This window comes from Aphelocoma coerulescens, chromosome 29 (assembly GCF_041296385.1).
Source record: "Aphelocoma coerulescens isolate FSJ_1873_10779 chromosome 29, UR_Acoe_1.0, whole genome shotgun sequence".
Classification (NCBI taxonomy): Eukaryota; Metazoa; Chordata; class Aves; order Passeriformes; family Corvidae; genus Aphelocoma; species Aphelocoma coerulescens.
This window is the reverse complement of record NC_091042.1, coordinates 2,108,346-2,131,248: the sequence shown is the minus strand read 5'-3', so window position 1 is coordinate 2,131,248 and position 22,903 is coordinate 2,108,346. Positions and strand designations below refer to the sequence as shown.

General features: G+C 62.2%; 5 protein-coding genes across 5 annotated transcripts; 3 read left to right on the top strand and 2 right to left on the bottom strand.

Moving 5' to 3' along the window:
- The first annotated feature begins 518 nt into the window (after positions 1-518).
- On the top strand, positions 519-2,423 carry LOC138099938 (retinol dehydrogenase 16-like). Its single transcript, XM_068997556.1, has 4 exons — positions 519-861; positions 1,003-1,261; positions 1,686-1,849; positions 2,014-2,423. Exons 1-4 carry the CDS (start codon positions 546-548, stop codon positions 2,229-2,231), a joined length of 957 nt encoding a protein of 318 aa, XP_068853657.1. The 5' UTR covers positions 519-545; the 3' UTR covers positions 2,232-2,423.
- Positions 2,424-2,904: 481 nt separating this feature from the next.
- Positions 2,905-4,784, top strand: LOC138099939 (retinol dehydrogenase 16-like). Its single transcript, XM_068997558.1, has 4 exons — positions 2,905-3,335; positions 3,477-3,735; positions 4,302-4,465; positions 4,543-4,784. Exons 1-4 carry the CDS (start codon positions 2,966-2,968, stop codon positions 4,761-4,763), a joined length of 1,014 nt encoding a protein of 337 aa, XP_068853659.1. The 5' UTR covers positions 2,905-2,965; the 3' UTR covers positions 4,764-4,784.
- Positions 4,785-6,911: 2,127 nt separating this feature from the next.
- On the top strand, positions 6,912-11,994 carry GPR182 (G protein-coupled receptor 182). The gene is made up of 2 exons (XM_068997751.1): positions 6,912-6,972; positions 7,988-11,994. Exon 2 carries the CDS (start codon positions 7,996-7,998, stop codon positions 9,109-9,111), a length of 1,116 nt encoding a protein of 371 aa, XP_068853852.1. The 5' UTR covers positions 6,912-6,972; positions 7,988-7,995; the 3' UTR covers positions 9,112-11,994.
- Positions 11,995-14,003: 2,009 nt separating this feature from the next.
- ZBTB39 (zinc finger and BTB domain containing 39) lies at positions 14,004-19,095 on the bottom strand. The gene is made up of 2 exons (XM_068997631.1): positions 19,040-19,095; positions 14,004-17,716 (listed from the first exon to the last, which is right to left on the bottom strand). The coding sequence occupies exon 2, from the start codon at positions 17,604-17,606 to the stop codon at positions 15,477-15,479; it is 2,130 nt and encodes a 709-aa protein (XP_068853732.1). The 5' UTR covers positions 17,607-17,716; positions 19,040-19,095; the 3' UTR covers positions 14,004-15,476.
- A 787-nt stretch (positions 19,096-19,882) lies between these two features.
- On the bottom strand, positions 19,883-20,648 carry TAC3 (tachykinin precursor 3). The gene is made up of 4 exons (XM_068997632.1): positions 20,541-20,648; positions 20,347-20,446; positions 20,248-20,271; positions 19,883-20,169 (listed from the first exon to the last, which is right to left on the bottom strand). Exons 1-4 carry the CDS (start codon positions 20,646-20,648, stop codon positions 20,024-20,026), a joined length of 378 nt encoding a protein of 125 aa, XP_068853733.1. The 3' UTR covers positions 19,883-20,023.
- Between the last annotated feature and the right edge of the window lie 2,255 nt (positions 20,649-22,903).

Below are 22,903 nucleotides of genomic sequence, written 5' to 3'. Positions count from 1 at the left end.
GCTGTGCTGTGGGGGCTCCTGGAGGCTCTGGCTGTTCCCCTGAGCACCTGCTCCGTTCAGGGTCCAGCCCCTGCCAAGTTGCCGGGGGACTTGCCCAAACGGGCACCCGCGGTATTAACACACACAAGTACAGGTCAGACCTGTTCCAACCTGAGCAGATTTCCCTCTGGGCAAAGGACCAAGCAACCTCTTATAGAATCGTCCTCCTCTGCCTCCTCCTCCTCCTGGCAGAGCTGGTTGGTGGGAGCTGTCCCACTCCATCACCACATTTGGGGACACTGTCCCCCACCAAAGCTGGGTGAGAGGGGAAAGTCCAGGGTTGGTGCTGCTGACGGTGCCTGGAGGGTTCCAGCAAATCCAGCTCTGTGGGGCATTGGGATACACCAGCTAAGGGCACAGCAGGCACAGGGAATGGTGCAAGGCAGCGCCAGGAATTACAAACCAGGAGGACGAAATTCGCCGCGGGTGCTGCCGCAATCGTGGCTCTATAAATGTGGCCTGAGCACGGCCGGCACAGGCTGTCACCGGGCGGTGCGGTGCCGAGGATGTGGCTGTACGTGGTGGCGGTGCTGCTGGGGCTGTTCCTGCTGCGGCGCTGGCACCGGGAGCGGCAGACGGTGCCGCGGCTCTCGGAGAAGCACGTGCTGATCACGGGATGTGACAGCGGCTTCGGGAACCTGCTGGCGCGGCAGCTGGACGCGCGTGGGCTGCGGGTGCTGGCCGCCTGTCTGAGCGAGGCCGGGGCCACGCAGCTGCGGGCGGCCACCTCCAGCCGGCTCCAGACCGTCCTGCTGGACGTCACCTCCAGCAAGAGCATCGCCGATGTCACCGCCTGGGTCCGGGAGCGTGTGGGCGATCGAGGTAGGATGGGGTTGGCACCCCTAGTGTCACCCCACTGTCACCCCACCAGCTCTCCTGCCACCTCGCCCACTCAACACAGGCAAGGCTGGCATGGGGCTGTGGGCTGGGGAACAGCCCCAGCTCATCCCGTCCCCTCTCCAGGGCTCTGGGGGCTGGTGAACAACGCAGGGATCATCCTCCCCACGGCCCCGAACGAGTGGCTGACCAAGGAGGACTTTGTCAAGGTGCTGAATGTCAATCTGGTGGGGCTCGTGGAGGTGACGCTGAGCCTCCTGCCGCTGGTGCGGCGGGCGCGGGGCCGTGTGGTCAATGTGGCCAGCGTGATGGGCCGCGTGTCCTGTTTCGGTGGCGGGTACTGCATCTCCAAGTACGGTGTGGAGGCCTTCTCCGACAGCCTCAGGTAATTCTGACCCAACAGGCACCATCCTGCTTTCCCAATTTGTTTTTCCAGACTTTGTCTGGCATAGCTGTCCACCCCCATCCTCGCGCAACCGTGGCTGAGCACAGGTCGAACTCATATCTGGTGCTGAAGTGTGAACGGTTCCTCTACTGCCATGGAGCCTCCCCTGTGGACATTGCTCCTGTCCAAGATCCTGCAGGACATGGCCCTGCTGTCCCGAGCTTTGCTTTGTCCCCAACCCACCCAGATGTGGCAAATATTTGCTGACACACTGTCTCAGCCACGTGCCAGGCTGGCACAGGGTCCGCTGGTGTGGTCGGGCTCCGCTCCACGCCTCTGGCATGAGGCTGCATCCCGTGGGAGATGCAGGCATGGACACACTCTGGTGCTGCTCCCATGGCCCACGGGACTCAATCCCTTCCAGGCTTGAGATGAGCAGCTTTGGGGTGAAGGTCTGTGTGATCGAGCCAGGCTACTTCAAAACAATGATCACCAACACTGAGAACCTGGAAAAGAATTTTATTTCCACCTGGCAGAAGCTTCCAGAGGAAATCAAAGCCAGTTACGGGGAGGATTACTTGAGGCAGCGTAAGTACCTCTCCCAAAGGCTGAGCGATGCTCTTTCTCTCCTGACACAAGGCACATCCCCAGGGCCACGGGGGTCCCATGGGGGTGCCACTGCCCCGACACCCCATGGAGCCCCTTGGCTCTGCCCAGCTGCAGGCTCTCAGTGGAGTTTTCTGCCTCTGCAGTTGTGGCAATGCTCAAGGTGATGCAGAAGGGCTACAACTCCGACCTGTCGCTGGTCACGAACTGCATGGAGCACGCGCTGACCAGCCTCCACCCCCGCACCCGCTACTCTGCCGGCTGGGACGCCAAGCTGCTCTACATCCCCCTCAGCTACCTGCCCTCAGCCCTCACCGATGCCCTGTTCACCTTGTTCTACCCCAAGTCCGTTGGGAAAGCCTAAGGCGGGGACGCAGTGGGCAGCCAGGACCGGGCAGTGCAGAGCGGGATCCAGTGATGCACGGTGGCATCCAAAATTGGCCGCAGCCGAGGCCGTGCCAAGGTCCCTGAATTTGTAACTGCGTGTACGTCTCACCCTCTGTCCCCTGCTCACAGAAGGGTTTGTTCCTGAATAAAGACCCCCTGTCCCCTCCTGGCAGAGCGTGGTGTCACTCTCCGGCTGTGGCACCGAGGCTGTGCTGTGGGGGCTCCTGGAGGCTCTGGCTGTTCCCCTGAGCACCTGCTCCGTTCAGGGTCCAGCCCCTGCCAAGTTGCCGGGGGACTTGCCCAAACGGGCACCCGCGGCATTAACACACACAAGTACAGGTCAGACCTGTTCCAACCTGAGCAGATTTCCCTCTGGGCAAAGGACCAAGCAACCTCTTATAGAATCGTCCTCCTCTGCCTCCTCCTCCTCCTCCTCCTGGCAGAGCTGGTTGGTGGGAGCTGTCCCGCTCCATCACCACATTTGGGGACACTGTCCCCCACCAAAGCTGGGTGAGAGGGGAAAGTCCAGGGTTGGTGCTGCTGATGGTGCCTGGAGGGTTCCAGCAAATCCAGCTCTGTGGGGCATTGGGATACACCAGCTAAGGGCACAGCAGAGCCCCAGGCACAGGGAATGGCGCAAGGCAGCGCCAGGAATTACAAACCAGGAGGACGAAATTCGCCGCGGGTGCTGCCGCAATCGTGGCTCTATAAATGTGGCCCGAGCACGGCCGGCACAGGCTGTCACCGGGCGGTGCGGTGCCGAGGATGTGGCTGTACGTGGTGGCGGTGCTGCTGGGGCTGTTCCTGCTGCGGCGCTGGCACCGGGAGCGGCAGACGGTGCCGCGGCTCTCGGAGAAGCACGTGCTGATCACGGGATGTGACAGCGGCTTCGGGAACCTGCTGGCGCGGCAGCTGGACGCGCGTGGGCTGCGGGTGCTGGCCGCCTGTCTGAGCGAGGCCGGGGCCACGCAGCTGCGGGCGGCCACCTCCAGCCGGCTCCAGACCGTCCTGCTGGACGTCACCTCCAGCAAGAGCATCGCCGATGTCACCGCCTGGGTCCGGGAGCGTGTGGGCGATCGAGGTAGGATGGGGTTGGCACCCCTATTGTCACCCCATTGTCACCCCACCAGCTCTCCTGCCACCTCGCCCACTCAACACAGGCAAGGCTGGCATGGGGCTGTGGGCTGGGGAACAGCCCCAGCTCATCCCGTCCCCTCTCCAGGGCTCTGGGGACTGGTGAACAATGCAGGGATCATCATCCCCACCGCCCCGAACGAGTGGCTGACCAAGGAGGACTTTGTCAAGGTGCTGAATGTCAACCTGGTGGGGCTCGTGGAGGTGACGCTGAGCCTCCTGCCGCTGGTGCGGCGGGCGCGGGGCCGTGTGGTCAATGTGGCCAGCGTGATGGGCCGCATGTCCTGTTTCGGCGGCGGGTACTGCATCTCCAAGTACGGTGTGGAGGCCTTCTCCGACAGCCTCAGGTACGGCTGTGGCAGCCCCCGGAGCTCTGCCGTGCTCGTCCAGCAGCCCCGGCGCTGCCCCGCTGTCCTCACACAGGGTTTCATGCTGCTCTTCCCCGTTGCGTCTTCCCCAGAGAGCTTGTGAAACGCCGACCCGGCCACTCGCGGGGCGGGAGCGTGGGCAGGGCTGGAGCCGTGGTTGTGCAATCAGGGGAAGGGTTTCAAGGAGCTCTGGAGCAGAGCACTGGAGGGATCCTGGGGCGGGGGAAATGGGAACGCCCCGGGGTCCCGGTGCGTCCTGGAGTCCGGGAGGTCCCGGGGTCCTGGGGTGTCTCAGGGTCTGGGGTTCTGGAGTCCGGGGGCGCTCCCGGGATCTGGGAATGCTCCGGCGTCTGGGGCGATCCCGAGGTGCTGAGGTTCAGGGGGATTCCAGGTTCCCAGGATTCAAGGGGGTCCCTGGGGCAAGGACAAGGCTCCTCTGTGCCCATGAGGAGATGCCTGGGGGGAATCACGGGCTCCCCCTCGCTCCCCCCGTCTCTGCCCTCCTCGGGGCAGCAGCTCCCGCTGATGTTCCCACTCCGGGCCAGGCGGGAGCTGCGTCCCTTCGGGGTGCAGGTCTCCATCATCGAACCTGGAGGCTTCCAGACGGCAATTACCGATCCCGCACCGCTGGTGGAGGGCTTCGTTCGCCTCTGGGAGCGGCTCCCGGCAGAAGCCCAGGCAGCCTACGGCCGCCACTACGTGGACAAATGTGAGTCCATCCCCACACGGCACCGTCACCCCCGGTGACCTCACCTCCATGGGGCTGACCCCCTCGCGTCCACCCAGATGCCAAGACCACCACCCTGCTGCGCCGCCTGAGCAGCTCCCGCCTGTCGCACGTCACCGATGCCATGACACACGCGCTGCTCTCCCGCTGCCCCCGCAGCCGCTACGCCGCCGGCTGGGATGCCCGGCTCATCCTCCTGCCCCTCAGCTACTGCCCGGCCTGGCTGTCCGACACCATCCTTGGCCTCCTCCTGCCCATCCCGGCCAGCGGGGTGCCCTGAGGATGACCACCAGAGCGGGGACACGGACAGGGAGCCCGTGGGTGACTCGCGCCCCCGAGAATGTGCCCAGTAAAGGCGGTGCAATGCTGGAACTCCGACCTCAGAGGTGTCCGATGACCACCTGGCCACGGTGCTGGTGACCCATCCCACCGGGGGGTCCCGTGGCAGGCCCCCGGCTGCCGCCCGTGCCCAGAGCAGCCGCGTATCCCGGGGTACCCCGGTTCGGCTGGCAGGGAAGGAGCTGGGAAAGGCAGCGCGGTGTTTATCCATTATGTGGGCACGGCGTACCCAGGGATGCCCCGGCTGAGCTGCCAGGGAACGGGCTGGGAAAAGCCGCGCGGTGTTTATCCATCCCGTGGGCTCGTGGGCGGTGATCCCTGCGTCACTCACCGCGCTAATTAAGAGCTGATTAGCGATCAGTAGCTAAGGGGCAGATCTCTGAGACTGCTCTTGCCTGCGGGATCAGAGCAGCGCCAAGGCAGCCCCGCTCCCCCCAGCTCGGGCAGAGCCCGAGCCCACGCCGGACCGGGACCCCCGGGATGCGATGGGGAGGACGAGAGGGATGAGGAGGACGCGGGACCTTGCACCAGCTGCGTTCAGCTCGCCGAGCTGCTTCCCCAGCCAAGGAAGCTTCTCCGAAGTGTTTTCTTTGGCTTAGCGAAGCACAACGTCCCCGGCAGCCCCCGCACGTCGCGTTCGGGGCCCGCGTGTCCCCAGGGGCCGGGATGCAGCGTGCCAAGCCCCCGGAGCTGCTGCCTTGGCTGCACCTGCCCTGGGACACCTGTGCCCGCATCCCTCCGGCAGCGCCCCGGGCCGGCCGCGGCTGCCCGGGGAGGCAAGGAGCGGGAGAACGGCAGATCCCCGGCGCTGCCTCTGCCTGGAGCCCACCTCTCCAAACCCTGAGGGAGGCTGGGGGCTCCTGGGCACGCATTTGGGGTGCTAAGAGCCTTGGGGCGCCCCAGGCATTGCGGTAGGGGCGGGCAGAAGGGGCTGAGTCGCCTGTCCCGCTCCCCGCGGCTCAGCTGGCTTGGAAATACACCCGGCTCGCAGACCTCGCCATTCCCACCAGGATCAGCAGCCCCAGTACAATCCTTGACGGCTCCCAGACCCTGCTCAGTCCCAGAGTTCGCTGTGGAATTTCCCTGACCTGTTAAAGAGAACCAGCAGAGCGCTGCTTCCCCCTCGGGTTGGGCAAAACCCCTGAGCCCCTCGGTGGCAGAGCGGCCCCTCACCACCCCCACGGCCCCAGCTGAGCCAAAATGTGCCCGGGGCCAGCACGAAGCTGCTGAGTTCCTGTTTGGAAGCCGGTCGTGCCAGGGCTGGTACCTGCCCACGGGGTCAGCAGCGCTGGGCTTGTTGTTGTGAGCCCGACTTATCAGTGCCCTCGTGCTTCCCCGCTCCGGCCGTGCCTTCCTTCCGAGCCGATTGTTGATCCCGCAGTCTTGTCTGCACTGGAAAAAAGGAGATTTCCTGCAATTGTTTCGCAGGACTTGCAGATCGATGCAAAATTTTCTGCCTATCAGCCCCCTCCCCAGCGCCGGGGCAAGGCTTGAGCCCCCTCCCTTCCCCTGCCAGACCGCGGGGCAATCACGGCTCTGTGATTAATTGCTGCCTGGCCAGAGGTGCTTCTTTGCCAACATCCATCTGCCATCGGCTTCTGCGGGAGCGTTGCCCGGGCAGAGAGTTCAGCTTTCAGCCCTTTTGCCCCGAAAAGAACCCCGAGCTCACCCTGATATCGACGTGGCATCAGGGACAGCTCTGGCACCTTTGTTATAACCCACCCCAACCCCGCAGGATTCTCAGCGCTGGGGCAAGACCTGGGACGTATTTTCCCCACAGCAGGATCTAGGCAGGATCCAGCCTTCGAGCCCAGCGGGGTGACAGTGGAGGGGACCCTCAGGAAGCCTCGGGGACCCCCGTCCATCCCCAGGCACCTGCGGCTTCCACACCGACACCAGCCCGCGGCCTCCCCGCACCCATCCCCACCCTGCGGCAAAATCAAACGGGAGCCGAGTCCCGGGGCTGGAAATCCAGCCGAATGTCACCCGCGCGGGGCTGCCTCAGGATGTTGCACCACGATGGTCATTTCCTGCCCAGGAAGCGGCCACCAAGTCCACCCGAGCTCCGTGCCCAGAGGCGCGCGAGCTGCCGAGCCGAGAGGATCCCCCCGCTCCCGAACAGCCCCCGCGCAGCCCTCGCTCAGCCGCCGGTGAGCCAGCTCCGTCCCTCCTCCCTCGTGTCCCTTCTCCTGTCCATCTATCCCCTTTATCATCTGTCTGTCCCCTCTCCCATCTGTCTGTCCCCTCTCCCGTTTGTCTGTCCTTAGTCCTGTCCTCCTGTCCCTTCTCCTGTCCACCTGTTCCCTCTCCCATCCATCTGTTCCCTCTCTCATCTCTCTGTCCCCTCTCCTGTCCATCTGTCCCTTCTCCTGTCCATCTCTCCCCTCTCCTGTCCATCTGTCCCGTTCTCCATCTCTCTCTCCTCAATCCCAGTGGTCTCTCAGGACGTGCAGCGCAGAGGGGATGGGAGGTTCAGGAGCCCTGAGGGTGGCAGATCCAGCCTCTCGCTGGTTTTGGGGCCGGTGGGTGTCAGCCTGGGTGGGTGTCACCCCTTTGCCACAGGGATGACACTCTCTGTGGCTTGGTCCCGGCTTGCCAGGCTCCAAGTGCAGCAGGAAGACCCCACTGGCCCTGGGAATGAACGCTGCTCCTGAACTCTTGCAGCGGCACGAGGCTGGACGGGGTCCGCAGCGTCTTCGCTGTGAGGATGCAGCTGTGCTGGGATCAGAGCTCTCACTTGGGGCAATAAGAGGATGTTCAGGTCAACTGCGTTTCCCTGAAATTTATAATTTTGTCACCTACTTGGAAGTCCCGATGGCTCCCAGCAGAGTGAGGGTGGCCGGCAAGTGACCACACCCTGAGGGCTCGTGGCTTTCCCGCTGGAGCTGAGTCTCTGGGACAGAGTCACCGGCACCTGTCTGTGCCCCAGACCAGGCTCTGGGATAGGGAACAGCTGCCACATGTGGTGACTGTTGTTTGCAGCTGGCATTTATCCTGGGGTGTGAGGGGATCGCCTGGGTGGACACAGCATCTTTTCAGGGTTGATGTAGGGGGTCACTGTGGGAGTAAAAATTGGGTTAGAAGCTCCCAGAAGGATTTTTTTAAGCCCCCACAAGGGCTCTGTGTTTCAGGCTGCTAAGGTCAGTGCTCTCCCTTTTCCTGCAGCCACCAGGATGGCCGAGGTGACCAGTGTCCCCATGGAGACACACACTGTCCGCATGGAGGCACACACCGTCCCAAGCGAGTACGGGGACTACCACAACTGGTCCGAGCTGTTCCACCTCCTGAACCACACCTACACCTACTGCGAGTTCAGCCTGGACGAGAACGTCAAGCGGGTGATTCTCTTCATCCTCTACCTGGTCATCTTCGTGGTGGGCTTGGTGGAGAACCTCCTCGTCATCTGGGTCAACTGGCAGACACGGGGCAACAAGAGCTTGGTCAACCTGTACATCATCAACATGGCCATCGCTGACCTCGGGGTGCTGCTCTCGCTGCCCATCTGGATGCTGGAGGTGATGCTGGATTACACCTGGCTCTGGGGCAGCTTCCTCTGCCGCTTCACCCACTACTTCTACTTCGCCAACATGTACGCCAGCATCTTCTTCCTCACCTGCCTGAGCGTGGATCGCTACGTGACCCTGACCAGCTCCTCCCTCTTCTGGCGCCGGCACCAGCACCGCGCGCGCCGCGTGGTCTGCGCCTGCAGCTGGGTGCTGGCCGCCGCCATCCCCTTCCTGGAGGTGGCTCACATGCAGCTGGTCAACACCGGGGAGCCCATCTGCATCTTCATGGCCCCCTTTGAGACCTACGACGAGTGGGCGCTGGCGGTCAGCTTGGCCACCACCACCATCGGCTTCCTCATCCCCTTCCCCATCATCGCCGTGTTCAACGTGCTGACGGCGCGGTTCGTCCGGCGCACCAAGCCCGAGAGCCGCAAGCACTGCCTGCTCATCTACGCCTATATCGGGGTGTTCCTGCTCAGCTGGCTGCCCTTCCACGTTGTGCTGACGCTGCTCACCCTCGAGGGCAACCACATCGTGCTGCACTGCACCTTCGCCCACCTTCTCTACTTCTTCTACGACATCATAGACTGCTTCACCCTGCTCCACTGCGTCATCAACCCCATCCTCTACAACTTCCTCAGCAAGAACTTCCGCAGCAAACTCATCTCCGCTGTGGTCAAGTACATCCCGAAGGACCACGGTGGCCAGAAGGGCGCCGACAACTCCTCCTCCAGCACGCAGCACTCCATAGTCATCGCAAAGGACAACAGCCCTCCCAACTAAGGGGGGTCGGACTCTCCCAGCCTCTGTCGTGGTGACTCCCTGGGGACAGTGGGATCGCTTCTCCTGGTGCTGAGGAGAGAATTTGCTCGGACACGGCTCTTCTCGGCTGGGCACCTCCCGTGGCAGGATGAGGTGCCAGGTTTGAGGAGAGTTGGGAGCTATGGACATCTTGCCTCTGGAGCGTTGCTGTGTCCAACCTAAAGACAGGATAAGAGGAAAAGAGATTCCCTGTTTTACAAAGGAAACCCTTGCAATAATAAAGCCACTCAGTTACTCCGCTCAGCGTCTGACACAACCCAGCCCCCGAGATCTGATCCCCATCCTGCCCCAAGCTGTGGGGTTGGGGTGCACGATCTGCCCCATCACGGGCATTTCTGCACCCCCAAACTGTCCCTGACCCCCAGCCCTGGGCATGGCAGTGCCTGGTGAGTGCCACCCCGAGCGGGAGAGAAGGAATCATCCCTTTGGAACACAAACCTCCCCTCACCGTGCCCAGCAATGTCCAGAGCCTGATTTTTGAGACATGAAGGCAAGGCAGCCCAAGGGGCTGAGCAGGGCACGGACCTGAGGGGAGGAACAATTTGGATTCGAGATCAGCAGCTTCTTCAGAGCAATTTTGCAAACCCAGTGGTAAATTAGCGATGGTTAAACTGGGTTTCACTGGGCACAGCTTCTCCAGACTGACTTTGGGTCCCCCATCCCGTTAACTCCAGCCTTCTCTGGAGCATCCCCTGGCAGGTTTTTATGGTCATTGGGCACATTTCTCAACTCCACAGGGCTCCAACAGCCCTTTTCCTTCCACTAAAATCCCTGCGGGAGCTTGGGCACGTACAGAAAACCTCGGAGCCACAGCGCAGGCTGGGCTTGTGCCATGTGAGGAACTGGAGTATCCGGAGAAAGTTCATCCTTGTCCGGATCCTGATCTCGGTCACGTGCTGTGGGTCGAGCCCTCAGTGGGGGAAGGTGACAGAGCGACAGGCGCCGGAGCCCATAAATCTACCAAAGGCCTTGAGCTGCTTGAGGAACACGTCGTGAAAAAAGCAAAGCATAAGCAGTTCTGGGGACAGGATGCTGGAGCAGGGGGTGGGAGCAGGATGTCCCGGGAGAAGCCCCTGACCAGGGCTTTAAGGCGGATACGGGGTTATCGCGGGACGGGCTGGGAAAGCTCTGCCAGTTCCAGGGGTCCTGCAATGGGGTAAAACCCTAAATACCTCAGGGTTCCTTCTGCAGGATGTTCCTTTGTATCCCGGGACACGAGCACTGAGGGAACAATCCAAATCCACGTCTTACACGGAAACCCTGGGAAGGGAGCAGCTCCCTCCTCAGAATTCCCGGTTCAGGGCAGCAGCTCGGGCTGCTCCCCTGCCTTAACTCGGTTCCTCACATCTGTGAGTGCAGAGCCCCAGGGGCTGTGAGACCCCAGGGGCTGTGAGACCCCCGGGCTGAGATCTGCACCCACAGGACCCCACCACTTTCATCCCCTGATCCTGAATCCTCCCTGAGCTTCCCTTTGCCAATTCCCTCCCATTTCCAGTGAAGAAGTGGATGATAAATACACAACCAACCACTTGCTGCGTGATATCACTGGGGCAAAAATGTATTCAAGATACTTAAACGTGTAAAATTTGGTATTTCACCTAATAAACTAAATTTTTAACTGTCTTAATTTCTCTGCAGTTTTGCCCATAGACCTCAGGGCCAGAGTGGCCTCAAATAACCTGTCACCCACGTGGTGACCTGGGCTAGGGCACCCTGTTCCTGTGTTCTGCCACCCTCCATGGGAAGTTCTTCCTTGTGTTGAGGTGAAAGCTCTCGTGGTTTCATTTATGGCCATTGCTCCTTGTCCTCTCACGCCACTGAAAAGTCTGGCACCGTCCTCTTGGCACCCACCTTTGAGGTTTTGTTATGGACTCATGAGATCCCCGCTCAAATGGGATATTTATATGGATATCTGAGTTATTTTTATGGATTAACAGAATCCCCTCTCAGTCTTTTCTCCAGACTACTCAAGCCCAGCTTCCACAGTCTCTCCTCATCACCGAGATGCTCCAGACCCCTCAACACCTTCGTAGCCTCTGCTGGACCCGCTCAAGTAAATCCTTGTCTTCCCTGAACTCGGTTCCCAGCCTGTGGAGCTCCAGCTCCCGGTGAACACAGCGCCAGCAGCACGGAAAAGGCACATCCAGCCACACAAATCCCGGGATTCCCCAGTGGGTGGGCTCTGCTCCCACCCTGCTGCTGCCTCCTGTTCCTGAACCCCGCAGGAATGGCCCGACCCATTCCCCTGTGCCACTCCCAGTCCTGGAGCCACGCCACAAATCCTGCTGAGCACAGCACGGGAGCAGGATGGCCTCACCTGCTTCCCGGGAATTCCTGAGGAGACAGGAATGCCGGGACACACCGGGAGGAACGTGTTTTATACAGAAGCAGCTGCTGACGCCGTTTCGGGTTTTGCCTTTTTTTCTTTTACATGTTGCCTGTATTCTTTTATTTCTTTTTCATATGTTTGCAGCTATTGGATTAGGGGCCAGTTTTCCTGGGAATTTTCCATGGCCTTTCCCTAGGCAGAAAGACAAAATAAATTCCAGAGCTCCGAGCCCCGGAGAGCACAAGGCCCTGATCCCATCTTGGTTCTTCCCGGCTACCAAGGTTGAGAAAACTCTTGGAGATACATTTCATGGACAAAGCACAGCCAGTGCCGAGGTGGGGGGGGAATTCCATCACCACTTATCCTCCTAATTGGTGCTTTTTTTTGTCAATTATGCTAATTTGCTAAACCTACAAAAACTGTATCCACCCCGTGTGGATAATGGGCTTTTGTGGACATTCCCATCCCTGCCCCTGAAGATCTTCAATAAAGATCCACTTTTATATTACCTCCCATACATGAATATCACCTCGAGTTTCATTTCTAGGTTGAAAAAGGCAACAGTACAAGAGGTCCATGTTTTCCGTTTTATTATTCTAAATAAAAACCACACTTTGTGCTGAACAATGGAGTAGAAAAGAACCCGATGTACAACGATTTTAGACATCTACGATTTGGGGAGGGAAAAGTTTACAAAATATACAAAACTTTACAGCAAATAGATAGTAAACACTTAAATAGCAGGAGGTCAGTACCTACGATTAACTTAACGAAAAGGTTAGACAGCAAATTCAACTCTTGTTCTTTCTTCTTCTGCTCAATTACTCTGATGAGAGACCTGGATCCATTGAGAACGGGGAAAGTGAATTTTCTGTTGGGGATGGGAGTGGGCCCGGGCTCAGAGCAGGGCCCTCGGAGGCTCCGTGACCTGGACGCTGCTGGAATTTCCCCTCTGCAACTCCCTCTCCTACCCCAGGATCCCAAAGCACTTTTCGAACACCTCAGGCTGCCCCAGGGGAGGTAGGTTGGCGTCCCCAAGATCCCCAAGGGCAGCGGGGACAGGAGGGAGCCAGGTTTGCCCATGGTGGTGGAAAAGGAACGAAATCTGGCACGGAGTGACCGCTCTGGCTCTCCCAACACGGAACTGGAGCTCCCAGCCAGGCTGGCTGGACACGGGGACAGGGGTGACATCCCTGCCAACCCCTGAAGGCTCAGGGACACCCAGGGCCCTCCTGGGAGGAGCACTCAGGTCTCTGACCCCTATGGGAATCACCCCCCAGGAGGAGCAGCCGCAGGTCCAGACCCATCCCGGCAGCCCCTCCACTGCTGGTTTCGGGGTGTTCCCTGTGGGAATGATCTGTTTTAACCCAGGCAAAAAGAAATTCCCTGGATCAGAGCCAGCAGCAAGCGGGGGGCCCCTGCTTTCCCCCCCAGGGCCAGGAGTGAGGCCTGGCTGTGCCCGGTGGTGTTTCAGTGTAAAAGCTTCTCTTTTTGGTTATGTGCACAAAAGGCTTTTGCTTTACAGATTAGCGAGATCCGGGGCTGCAGACCCTCCCTGAAGCTCACCACACCTTCTGGAACATTCCAGGAGGGTCTCAAGGCTCTCCCAGCCTTGTCTGTCCCTCACATCCTTCATGGCCACCTCCAGAGCAGCGCAGGTCGTGTCCATCCCTGTCCCTGTCCCAGCCGGGCACAGCCCTGAGTTCCAAGCTCGAGGGGACCCTGCACAAGCAGAGGGTGGGACTGGCTCACCCCTCGTGGTCCCTTCCAGCCTCATCCATCCCACGATTCCATGACAGAAACCCCGGAACCCAGAGAGCAGCTCGGAGGAGCCCGCAGCGAAGCGCCCTCAGCTCCCACACCGCCCAGAGCACCACGCCATTCCCAAATTTACCCCTTCTCTTGTAAAACCTAACGCAGCTCAACACAGCTCCACAGCGATCCCAGGAGCACGAGACCGGAGTTCAGAGCTTGGAGCTGCAGCAGCCAGGCCAACCCAGAGCTGACCTTGGCTCCAGTGCCTTCCCTTCCTCCAAAGCCAGGCTCCAGGCACCCTCCCTGCTCCCGGAGGTAGGTCGGTACCACGGGAGGTACCACCCTCATTTTACAGATGAGGAAACTGAGGCAAAGAGGTGAAGTGACCTGCCCAAGGCCACGGCAGAGCCGGGGGAGAGACCCCCGGGTGCTCTGAGCTCTCCGAGTCCAGCCCCTGGCACAGGATGGCCCTTCCCGAGTGTCCCTTTCCCGGGTGTCCCTTCACAGGGAGGGGGCAGCGGGGTGAGTTTCCAGGGTTTGCAAATCACTAGTTTAGTTTATAGTTTAGTTTAGTTTATAGTTTAGTTTAGTTTATAGTTTAGTTTAGTTTAGTTTAGTTTAGTTTAGTAACAGCAAAACTTGACAGAAGCGCAGGAGCCGATCCACGACCACCGAGGTTGGAGAGCTCCGAGCGCTTCCTGTTTGTGAGGTAGAATGAGTTACCCGAGGGCAGTCCCAGCTTGGAAATGTCTGCTCCTCCCCACCTACAGCAGCAGAACATGGGGAGAAGCTAATCCATGCCCTTCCCAGTGTTAATGCTGTTGGCACCAGCTGACCTCGCCAGGGTGGCCAGGAGAGACCCCCAGGAGTGCCCGGCACACGGCCAGGAGAGCCCCCCATGCTGAGGTGGACCTGACACGGGGCCAAGAGAGACCCCTGTGCCCAGGAGAGCCTGACACATGTCCAGGAGAGCTCCCCACACCCAGAAGAGCCTCCTGCAGCAAGGGGCGCCCGAAACGTAGAGGGGGAGAGCCATCAATGCCCAGGAGAGCCCCTCCACGCCCAGGAGAGCCCCCAGCAGTGCCCGGCAGGCGGCCGGAGAGGCCCAGCCATCGCTGTGGCTCCCACTCCATGAACAAACTCACATCACTCCAACCACACACATCTGGCACCGGAAGACGCCCGGGATGTGGCGATCCACGGCCTGGGAGGGAGGATCCCTTTGGCAGGAGAAGGGTCCTCCAAGGTACCTTCCAGGGAGTTAAGGCAACAGCTTCATCCCGACTCATCTGCCCCGGGGCACAGCGTGAAGCTGGGGCAGAGTGGAGCCAGGAGACTCCTGGCTCTCCGTGGCCACCATAAATCATCTCCCAGGAAGCACGGACCTGCTTCCCCTCCCTCTCCAGTCCGACGGGAGATCCCTGTGCTCGCGCAGCCGCCTCCGCCCGGGCTCTGCAGGGAGGTCCCGTGGCTCCTTCATCTCCTCCTCTGGGTCTCAGGGCGTGAGCGAGTCCCAGCCACAGCAGAGAAAACACGGCCTGGGAATCTGCGAACCCCCCACTCCTGGTTCCCTGCTGGGATTCCTCCTTGTTTACACACTCAGGTGCTTCCTGCTCCTCTCCCCAGCAACGCAGCCGTGGCTGATCCCAGAGCACACTTTGCCCGTCTCCTGGCAGTAGCAGCAGAACACCAGGGATGCCCAGAATGTCTTTTTTTTTTTTTTTTTTTTCCTTTTTTCTTTCTCTTTCGTTCCTTTCCTTCGAGTCCAGCACCTGCTCTGGCTCCCTCCCTCTCCACTGAGGTCAGGTGTGAAAATCTTAGCAGCATCAGTTTGTGGACAAGCTCAGGGTTAGCCTGCTCAAGTGGGCTAAAAGTTTAAAAAAAAAATAGAATCTAGATTCAAAAACTAGTGAGAAATGCTAAAAGCACAGAACTCGATGGCCTCTAACAGGACCAGAGGTAAGTAAACACGACAGACTCCTTGAAACAGTGATGTACCTCACGTGCTGTTAATTTGTACAACGCCACCACTCTAAAAAGCCCTAGGAAGGCCCAAAAAATAAAAAATCAAACCAAAAAAAAAAAACCAAAAAACCAACCCAAAAAAACCAAAGAATTCCATCCATGAATGCCTGACCATTAAATAAAACGAAACGACATCCTTTTGCTTTTTCTCTTTTTTTTTCTCCACAGCTTCCATTCCCTAACACTCGCTCCTCCTCGCCGGCCCTGCCCTGCCCCATCAGCTATCCGTGTTTTTCTCGGCCTCTTTGGAATGGATGATGTACATGAAAGTCTGTTCGATGGTGAAGTCCGGCGGGAGGCTGCCCTTGTGCACCCCTATGTGCTTGCTCATGAGGTTGAGCGTGGAGCTGTAGTGGCCACACACGGTGCAGCGGTACATGAGGGCCCCCGAGTGCGTCCGCAGGTGGCACTTGATGGTGGAGCGCCCGCGGAAGAACTTGTGGCACACCTTGCACTGGTACGGCTTCTCCCCGGTGTGGATGCGCCGGTGGTAGTTGAACTCGCTGGTGTGGGCGAACCTCTTGCCGCACACCTTGCAGCTGTACTTGCTGTTCCCCGGCTGGCTCTGCAGCGCCAGCTCTTCGCTCAGGAACTCCTCGGGCAGCTTCCTCTTGGGCAGCCCCTGCGGCTGCAGGCGCTCCCCGAACCCCGCCCGGATGTCCAGGCTGCCCCCGCACTTGTGCTGGCTGACGTGGTAGCGATAGGCCGCTTCCAGCTTGAAGCTCTGGCTGCAGAAGTGGCACTGGAAAAGAGCCTCCTCCACGTGCTGGTGCACGGCCAGGTGCTTCTCCAGGAGCTGCCGGTCCACGAAGCTGCTGGCACACACGGAGCAGGAGAAGACGGAGATGCCCAGGTGGGACAAGGTGTGCCACAGCAGGCTGCAGAGGCTCAGGTGCCGCTGGTCGCACACGCCGCACGTCTGGCTCTTCAGGTTCACGTGCTCCAGCAGGTGGTTCCGGACCGTGTGGAAATCTTTGGCCAAGGGCTTCCCGCAGGCAGCGCAGGCCAGCTCGGGGCTGGGCCCTCCCCCAAACACGGCCGCCTTGCCCGGCAGAGGGTCACTGGGGTGGACGATGATGTTGTTGTCGAAGACCCCGTCCCGCCGGTGCAACGTCAGCTGCCACTGCGTGAAGAACTTGGTCTCGCACATGTCGCAGGAGAAGAGGAAGATGCCGATGTGGGACAGCACGTGAGTGACCCTGGAGTTGCGGTCCTGGAAGTGGGTCTCGCAGACTTTGCAGTTCCCGGTGAGCAGGTCCACGTGGTCCCTGGCGTGCTGGCGGATCAGCTGGATGTTGGGCTCCAGCACCTTCTTGCACACCTGGCAGGGCATGGCCTTGCTGTCCCGGCCGTCGCTCTCGAAGGCCAGCTCCTCCTCGCTGTCGTCGCTCAGCTCAATCACTTCCTCAGACGGGACCAGCTCTTCTCCAGCATCCTCAAAATGCAGCTCAGCCTCTCCCAAATCCTCCAGCTGGAGCTCATCCATCTGCTCGAATCCCTGCTCTTTGGAGTGGTCACTGTTGCTGGGGCAGGAGTTGCTCCCCGTGGAGACATCCAGGGAGGGGTCAGTGGGGAAGAAGCCGCCCTTGCCGTAGTCGCCGTTGCTCTGGGCCTTGTACTGAGGGCAGGAGCTGCCGGTGGTCTGTGCCACGACATTCCCGCCGGGCTGGGCCCCCAGACCCGCAACCGGAGCGAACTGCCCCGGATCCGACTCCTGTTCTGTCTTGGGGGGCTGCTGTGGGTGCATCAGGGGAAGAGCCTGGCTGGCCTCACCCACAGGGTTCCTGTCATCCTCTTTGTAGCTGCCCGCCACGTCCCCGTGCAGGAGGTAATTCCGCTCGGGGCCGAAGTGCTCCGCGCCGCTCCGGATGTCCCCCAGAGCGTGGCTTTGCTCCGAGGAGGTGCTGCTCAGAGGCCCAGCCCGGCCTTCCCCCACGGCCAGGGCAGGCTGCTTGGTGATGGCCGAACTCTCCAGGTCAGGGAAGGTGGAGTGACAGGCCTGCAGCAAGTCCTCCATGCCCAGCCGCTCCGCCACCTCGTAGATAACACCCACGTTGATAAGGTCTGTGAAGAGCTCCGAGGTGTACACAAAGCTCAGGATCTTCTCGAAGTTGGCTGGCGTGATGAAATCCACCACGTAGGTCCTGGCAGCGTCCAGCCCCGTGTTGAGGAAGAGGTTCTGGAAGTAGCCGGCGGCGCAGGCCAGCACGGCCTTGTGCGCGGCGAAGGAACGGGAGCCCACCAGGATGGTGACGTCGCACATGGTCTCGGAGAGCCGGCACTTGTTGAGTTCCTTCAGCAGGTTGTTGGGGTGGTTGGTGCTGTGCAGCTTGATCCTCATGCCCATCTTAGCAGCTGCTTAAAAGTCCTTTCTCCTGGTCAGCTCGGCCTTCACGCTTTCATCCGCGGCGGGAGCAGGAGGTGATGGGCAGCCAGGAACTGGCAGGGCAAGGGGCTCTGGAGAGGGGAAATGCAAAAAATGTTATCATCTTACAACCAAAGCCATGCCATTCTGGTCATACCTCCCGTTTTCCACCTTTCTGATGAGCCACAGAGCAGCTGCTCAGCTGGAGGTGGACTAAACCTGTCTTGTCACCGCACAGACCGACTTTTTTGGGAAGTAAAAGGCTGGATGTGCAAAGGAGCAAAGTCAAAACAAAAAGACACTGACTCTCAGAGGTCCCCACTGCTATTGGGGCAGGGACAGAGATCCTGCTGACTCTGAGACGCAACTGGAACCTGTCCCAGACATCTCCCCTCTTCCCGAGCTGGGGATGAGGCTTCTCTCCAAAGAGATGTCACTCAGGCTGCACACGCCAGTCGGATTTGCCTCTAGGTCTCCTCCAGCTGCAGCCACTTCATTCCTTCACTTCAGATTCCACCTGTACCCACAAGGAGACTTCAGGCTCCCAGGTGGGATTCTCTGCATTCCAGCCTTGTGGATTCCCCTGGGATTTCTTGTCGGCTCCAATGGAGCCCGCGGCGCCTCTCAGATTCCCCGGCTGCCACCACACCTGTCCCACAGCACTGGCCATTCCCCCCAGTGTCCTCCCACCGCCTCTGTCCCCCTGTCCCGCTCACAGATGCCCCAGCAGCTCTTGGGACTCCACGAACTTACCCAGGGAGCTCTATCCCTAACTCCCTTATTCCTAATTCTCTGCTTTCCCCTCCCTGGGATAGCGAACAGCGAGCCCAAAAGGCAGCAAAGAGCGGGAGTTTGGAGGGGGCTGGGGCTGCCCCTGCCCCTGCCCCAGGGAAAACCAAAGGGGCAGAGGACGGGCTGTTCTCCCCCGGGATGCGGAGGGATGGGGGAAACACCACTGGCAGCTGGGGAGGGCGAGGAGGAGGATGAAGATGCCGGGGAAGGCTCTGGAAGGCAAACGCTCAGCAGCCCAAAAAGCACCTGGGCAATTCCTGCGGCGTGGGGATCCCTGTGGAGGGGATGGGGCAGGAGGGAAAAGAGCGGGAGAGGGGATCGGGGGCCGGGGGGGGCAGCGGGAAGGGGGGCCCGGGCGGGCAGGAGGCTCCGCGCCGGCGGCGGACGGGGGAGTCCCGAAGCTGCTCCGGGAGAAACGGGAGGAGATGGGGGGGGGGGGAACAGCGGGGTCCCCGGTGGGGCCCGGGGAGGGGGGGGGCAGGAAGGGCCGCCGGGGGGAGCCACGAAAGGCGGCGGGAGGCCCCGGGGGGGGGGTCGGAGAAGGTCGGCGCGGGGGTTTGGGCGGGGGCGCGGCGCAGGGGCCCTTCGGGGGCCGGGGGTCGCGGGCGGGGGTCGCTCCTTACCCGCCCGGCGCCCCGCACCATCCCGGCCCGGCTCACACAAAGGCGCCGACCCGCCCCGCGCCCGCCCCGGCCCGCGCCGCCTTCCGGGACCCGCCGCCGGCAGCGCCCCCTTGCGGCGCGGAGGACCCAGGGCGGGGACACCGGCAGGGACAGGGACACGGGACGGGACACACGGACACGGGGCGGGACACACGGACACGGGGACACGGGGCGGGACACACGGACACGGGGACACGGGGACATGGGGCGGGACACACGGACACGGCGACGGACAACCGGACACGGGGACATGGGAAGGGACTCGGAATAGGACACGCACAGGGACACACAGACACAGGAAGGGACACACGCACACGACACGGGCAGAGACACAGGAGCATGGGCACGGGCAGGGACACAGACGCGGACACGGACAGGGACACACGGACACAGAAAGGGCCACGGACAGGGACACACGGACACGGTCAGGGACACACGGACACGGGCACTTCTCCGGTTACGGGCGCTGCTGTGGGGAAGGGACAGGGCGCTGTAGCTCACGCTACACAAACCCCGGCCCCGCAGGTCCCATGGACGCATCGCCGTGGGCTCATCCCCTCGGGCTCATCCCCACGGCCCCGTCCCCGCATCCCCATCCCTCTGGCCCGGTCCCGGTGGGTTGGTCCCCGCAGCCCGGTCCCCGTCGGCTCTTTCCCGCAGATCCATCCCCGTGGGCTGTCCCGACCCGGTCCCCGTGGCGCAGCCAAGACACAGAGACGGTGTTTGCGCGTGTCCCGGGTGGGTGTATAGCGGGGTTCGTCCGGGTGTACACGGGTGCACGGACACGCGCGCGTGGGGCGGGACGGCCGCGCTTCCGCCGGGTCCCGCGACGGCTCCGTGGGCGCCGGCGCCCGGGACGCTCCCTCAGTCGGTCCCACTGCCCCCCGGGACACCGGGCACAACCCCGTCCGGGTCCCTCCGCGCGTGGGGGGCTCGTCCCGGGGCTCAAGCCGCCCGCAGCGGGGCCTCGCCGGGCGCGGGGGGTCCCGGGGAGCACCGGGGGGCCGGGCCGCCGCTCCCCCGCCCCGTCGCTCGCCCGGGCTCCGCTGCTCGCTTCCCCATGAGTCCCACGAAGAAATCGTGCATGTCCCCTGCGGAGAGACCGGCCGTCAGCGGCACCGGCACCGGCGGCGGCACCGGCGCCGGCACCGGCACCGGGCGGGACTTACGCTTCTGCGGCGCCGCGGGGGGACCTGGAAGAGACCGAAGCGGGTGAGCGGGGACCGGGCGGACCGACACCCTCCCACCCGAGTCCCCCCGCCCCTCACCGGCGCCCTCCTCCCGCAGCAGCTCCAGCGCGGCGGCGGCGGCGGCGGCCCCGGGGCTGCCGCGGACGCTCCACGGCAGCGGCTCCGGGACGGGCATCCCCTGCGGGAGCGAAAAGGGTGAGCGGGCTGGGAAGGGCTCCGGGGGCACCCGGGGATCCGGGATCCGCCCGCCGCTCCCCCCTCGACGGCCGTACCTGTGCGAGGGGCGCGGGGCCCGGCGGGGCGGCGGCGGGGGCGCGGCGGGCGAGGGCGAGCGGCAGCGCCAGGAAGAGCAGCACCGCCAGCACCGGTCGGTTCTTCATCCTCGGGGCGAGCTGGGGGCGTCGATCAGCGACGGAGAGGCGGGGCCTGGGGCTACCCCGAGCTGGCGACCCCTCGACGGGGCGGCCCGGGACGAATCTGGGATCGAACCGGGCTCTGGAGAGGGAAAGCAGCGAGACGGGAGACGGGAGGGCCGGGGGCAGAGGGACCCCCTCGCTGGTGTCCCTTGGAGGGGGCTGCACCCCGGGGGTGCAAACACGCGCGAGTGTGGGCACACAGCGGGCACGGACACAGCTCGGGCTCTGTCCTGCACGTTCACCCCTGTCAGCACACCCCTGTCACATCCCCTGACACACTCCCTGGCACACACATGCTTGCCCACAGCCGGACTTGCTTCCAGAGCCCCCACCAAACCCTCCCCAAATTCAAGCGATGCTTTCACCTCATCTTTCCTCCCGCCTGTGCCTTCCCCAGTGCTGTCCCAGCCTCCCCCTTCTCCCTCTGCCTTCCTCTAGCCCCACCGGGGTGAGGACAGGGCACCGCAGCCCCCCAGGAAGCCCCCAGGGCCGTGGGACACAGACCTGCCGAGCCCTCCGGTGGAGTCGAGGGCTGAGGGACCCTCGTTGCCAGTGGCTGTAGAGCAAGGACTCGTCGAGGCGTAGTGGGCAGTGGTGATGGACAGCAGCGGTGGTGGTCAGCAGCAGTGGGCAGCGGTGGTGCGCAGCTCCCCCGGCCCGGGCTCAGCCGGGAGGCGAAGTACCGGGGCAGCGGCTGCTGTGCGGCGCTAAATAAGGGGCTCTGCCCATGGCACGGCGTGGGTGGGCGAGAGGAGAGCTGCCAATGGGGGCCGGGGGGGTGGTACCCCCCACCCTGCAGCTTCACGCCCACGCAGGCACCGTGACATCGACGGCAGCCGTCGCACACGCGGAGCCACACAGCGACACACACGTGCCCACACGGGCACCCCGGGGTGGGGGTCAGCACACGGGCACCGTGCCCACGCAGCCCCCGGCCCCTCATTGTGGGGACGTCACGATGTGGCTGTTGGCACGTGTGGGGGACACGCGTGGAGGGATGGTCCTGGCTGGATGCTGGGCTCTGCAGCCAGGATTTGGGGGTCTCACAGGGGAGAGGGGATCAGCCAGGCTCCCACCACGCACACGCGATGCTCACACACGTTCAGCTGCACACACGAGCACAGGTGTGCCCACAAACGTACCTCACACCCTGCCCCATTGCAGCGCTCCCGGCCTGCCCGCTCCCGTGGCAGGATGTGCCAAGGTGGAAAACGGGGAGGAAAATTTGGGGGAAAGCAGAGGGGCACAAGGAAAGAGGGAACGACTGGGCCAACAAGTGAGAGCCACCGACTCCATCCCAATCAACAGGCAGCGGCGGCTGCTCCGGTGGCTGCGGCTGCTCCGGTGGCTGCGGCAGCCCCTCGGGAAGGCGGCCGGCAGCGGCGGCTCACGTGGCAACACAGCCCGGGGCAGGGCAGCATCTGCAGTGCCGGGAACGTTAATTAAATCGGAGCCTGGCCAGAGACGGTCTAATTAATTAATAACACCTACTTGTGCGATGCCAAGTGCGGCGCAGCTGTGAAGAGCCGCGGTGCCCCGGGCTTGTTTACGGCTCTCGCCCCTCGCCGGGGGAAGGTCCCTGTGCTGGGACGTGACGAAGCCCGCGGCGGAGAGCGGGGAGCCCTCGGTGCTGGGGCATGGCCAGGCCACCCAGGGCCCCCGCACACACGCACGTGCCCCCCCCACGTGCGGGAGCTGCCCGCACACGCTCCCCCTGCACGACAAACTGCGCTCCGGGGCCCACCTGGGAGCTGGTGCTGATGGTGACGTGACGGGGAGTTGGCAGCTCCCGAAGGTAACGCGGGTGATGTGTGGGGACAGGATAAAAACCCTCTCCGAGCTTGATGAGTGCAGGAGGAAAAAGGCAGCGAAGGGAGGGGATGCCCTGTCTGTCATGGGAGCTGTGGGGTCCTGAGGGTCCAGGGGGCTGGAGGACTGGCAGGGGTTCTGCAGATCCTGGGGCCTGCAGGACTGGCAGGGGTCCCATGGATGGTGGGGGTTGAAGGACTGGTGGGGGTCCTGAGAGTTCTGAGGGGTGGAGGACTGGCAGGGGTCCCACAGATCTTGAAGGCTGCAGGACTGGTGGGAGTCCTGAGGAACCTGAGCACTGCAGGACTGGTGGGGGTCCTGATGGACCTGGGGGGCTACAGGACTGGTGAGGGTCGTGATGGACCTGAGGGGTGCAGGACTGATGGAGGTCCCACAGGCCCTGGGCTGCA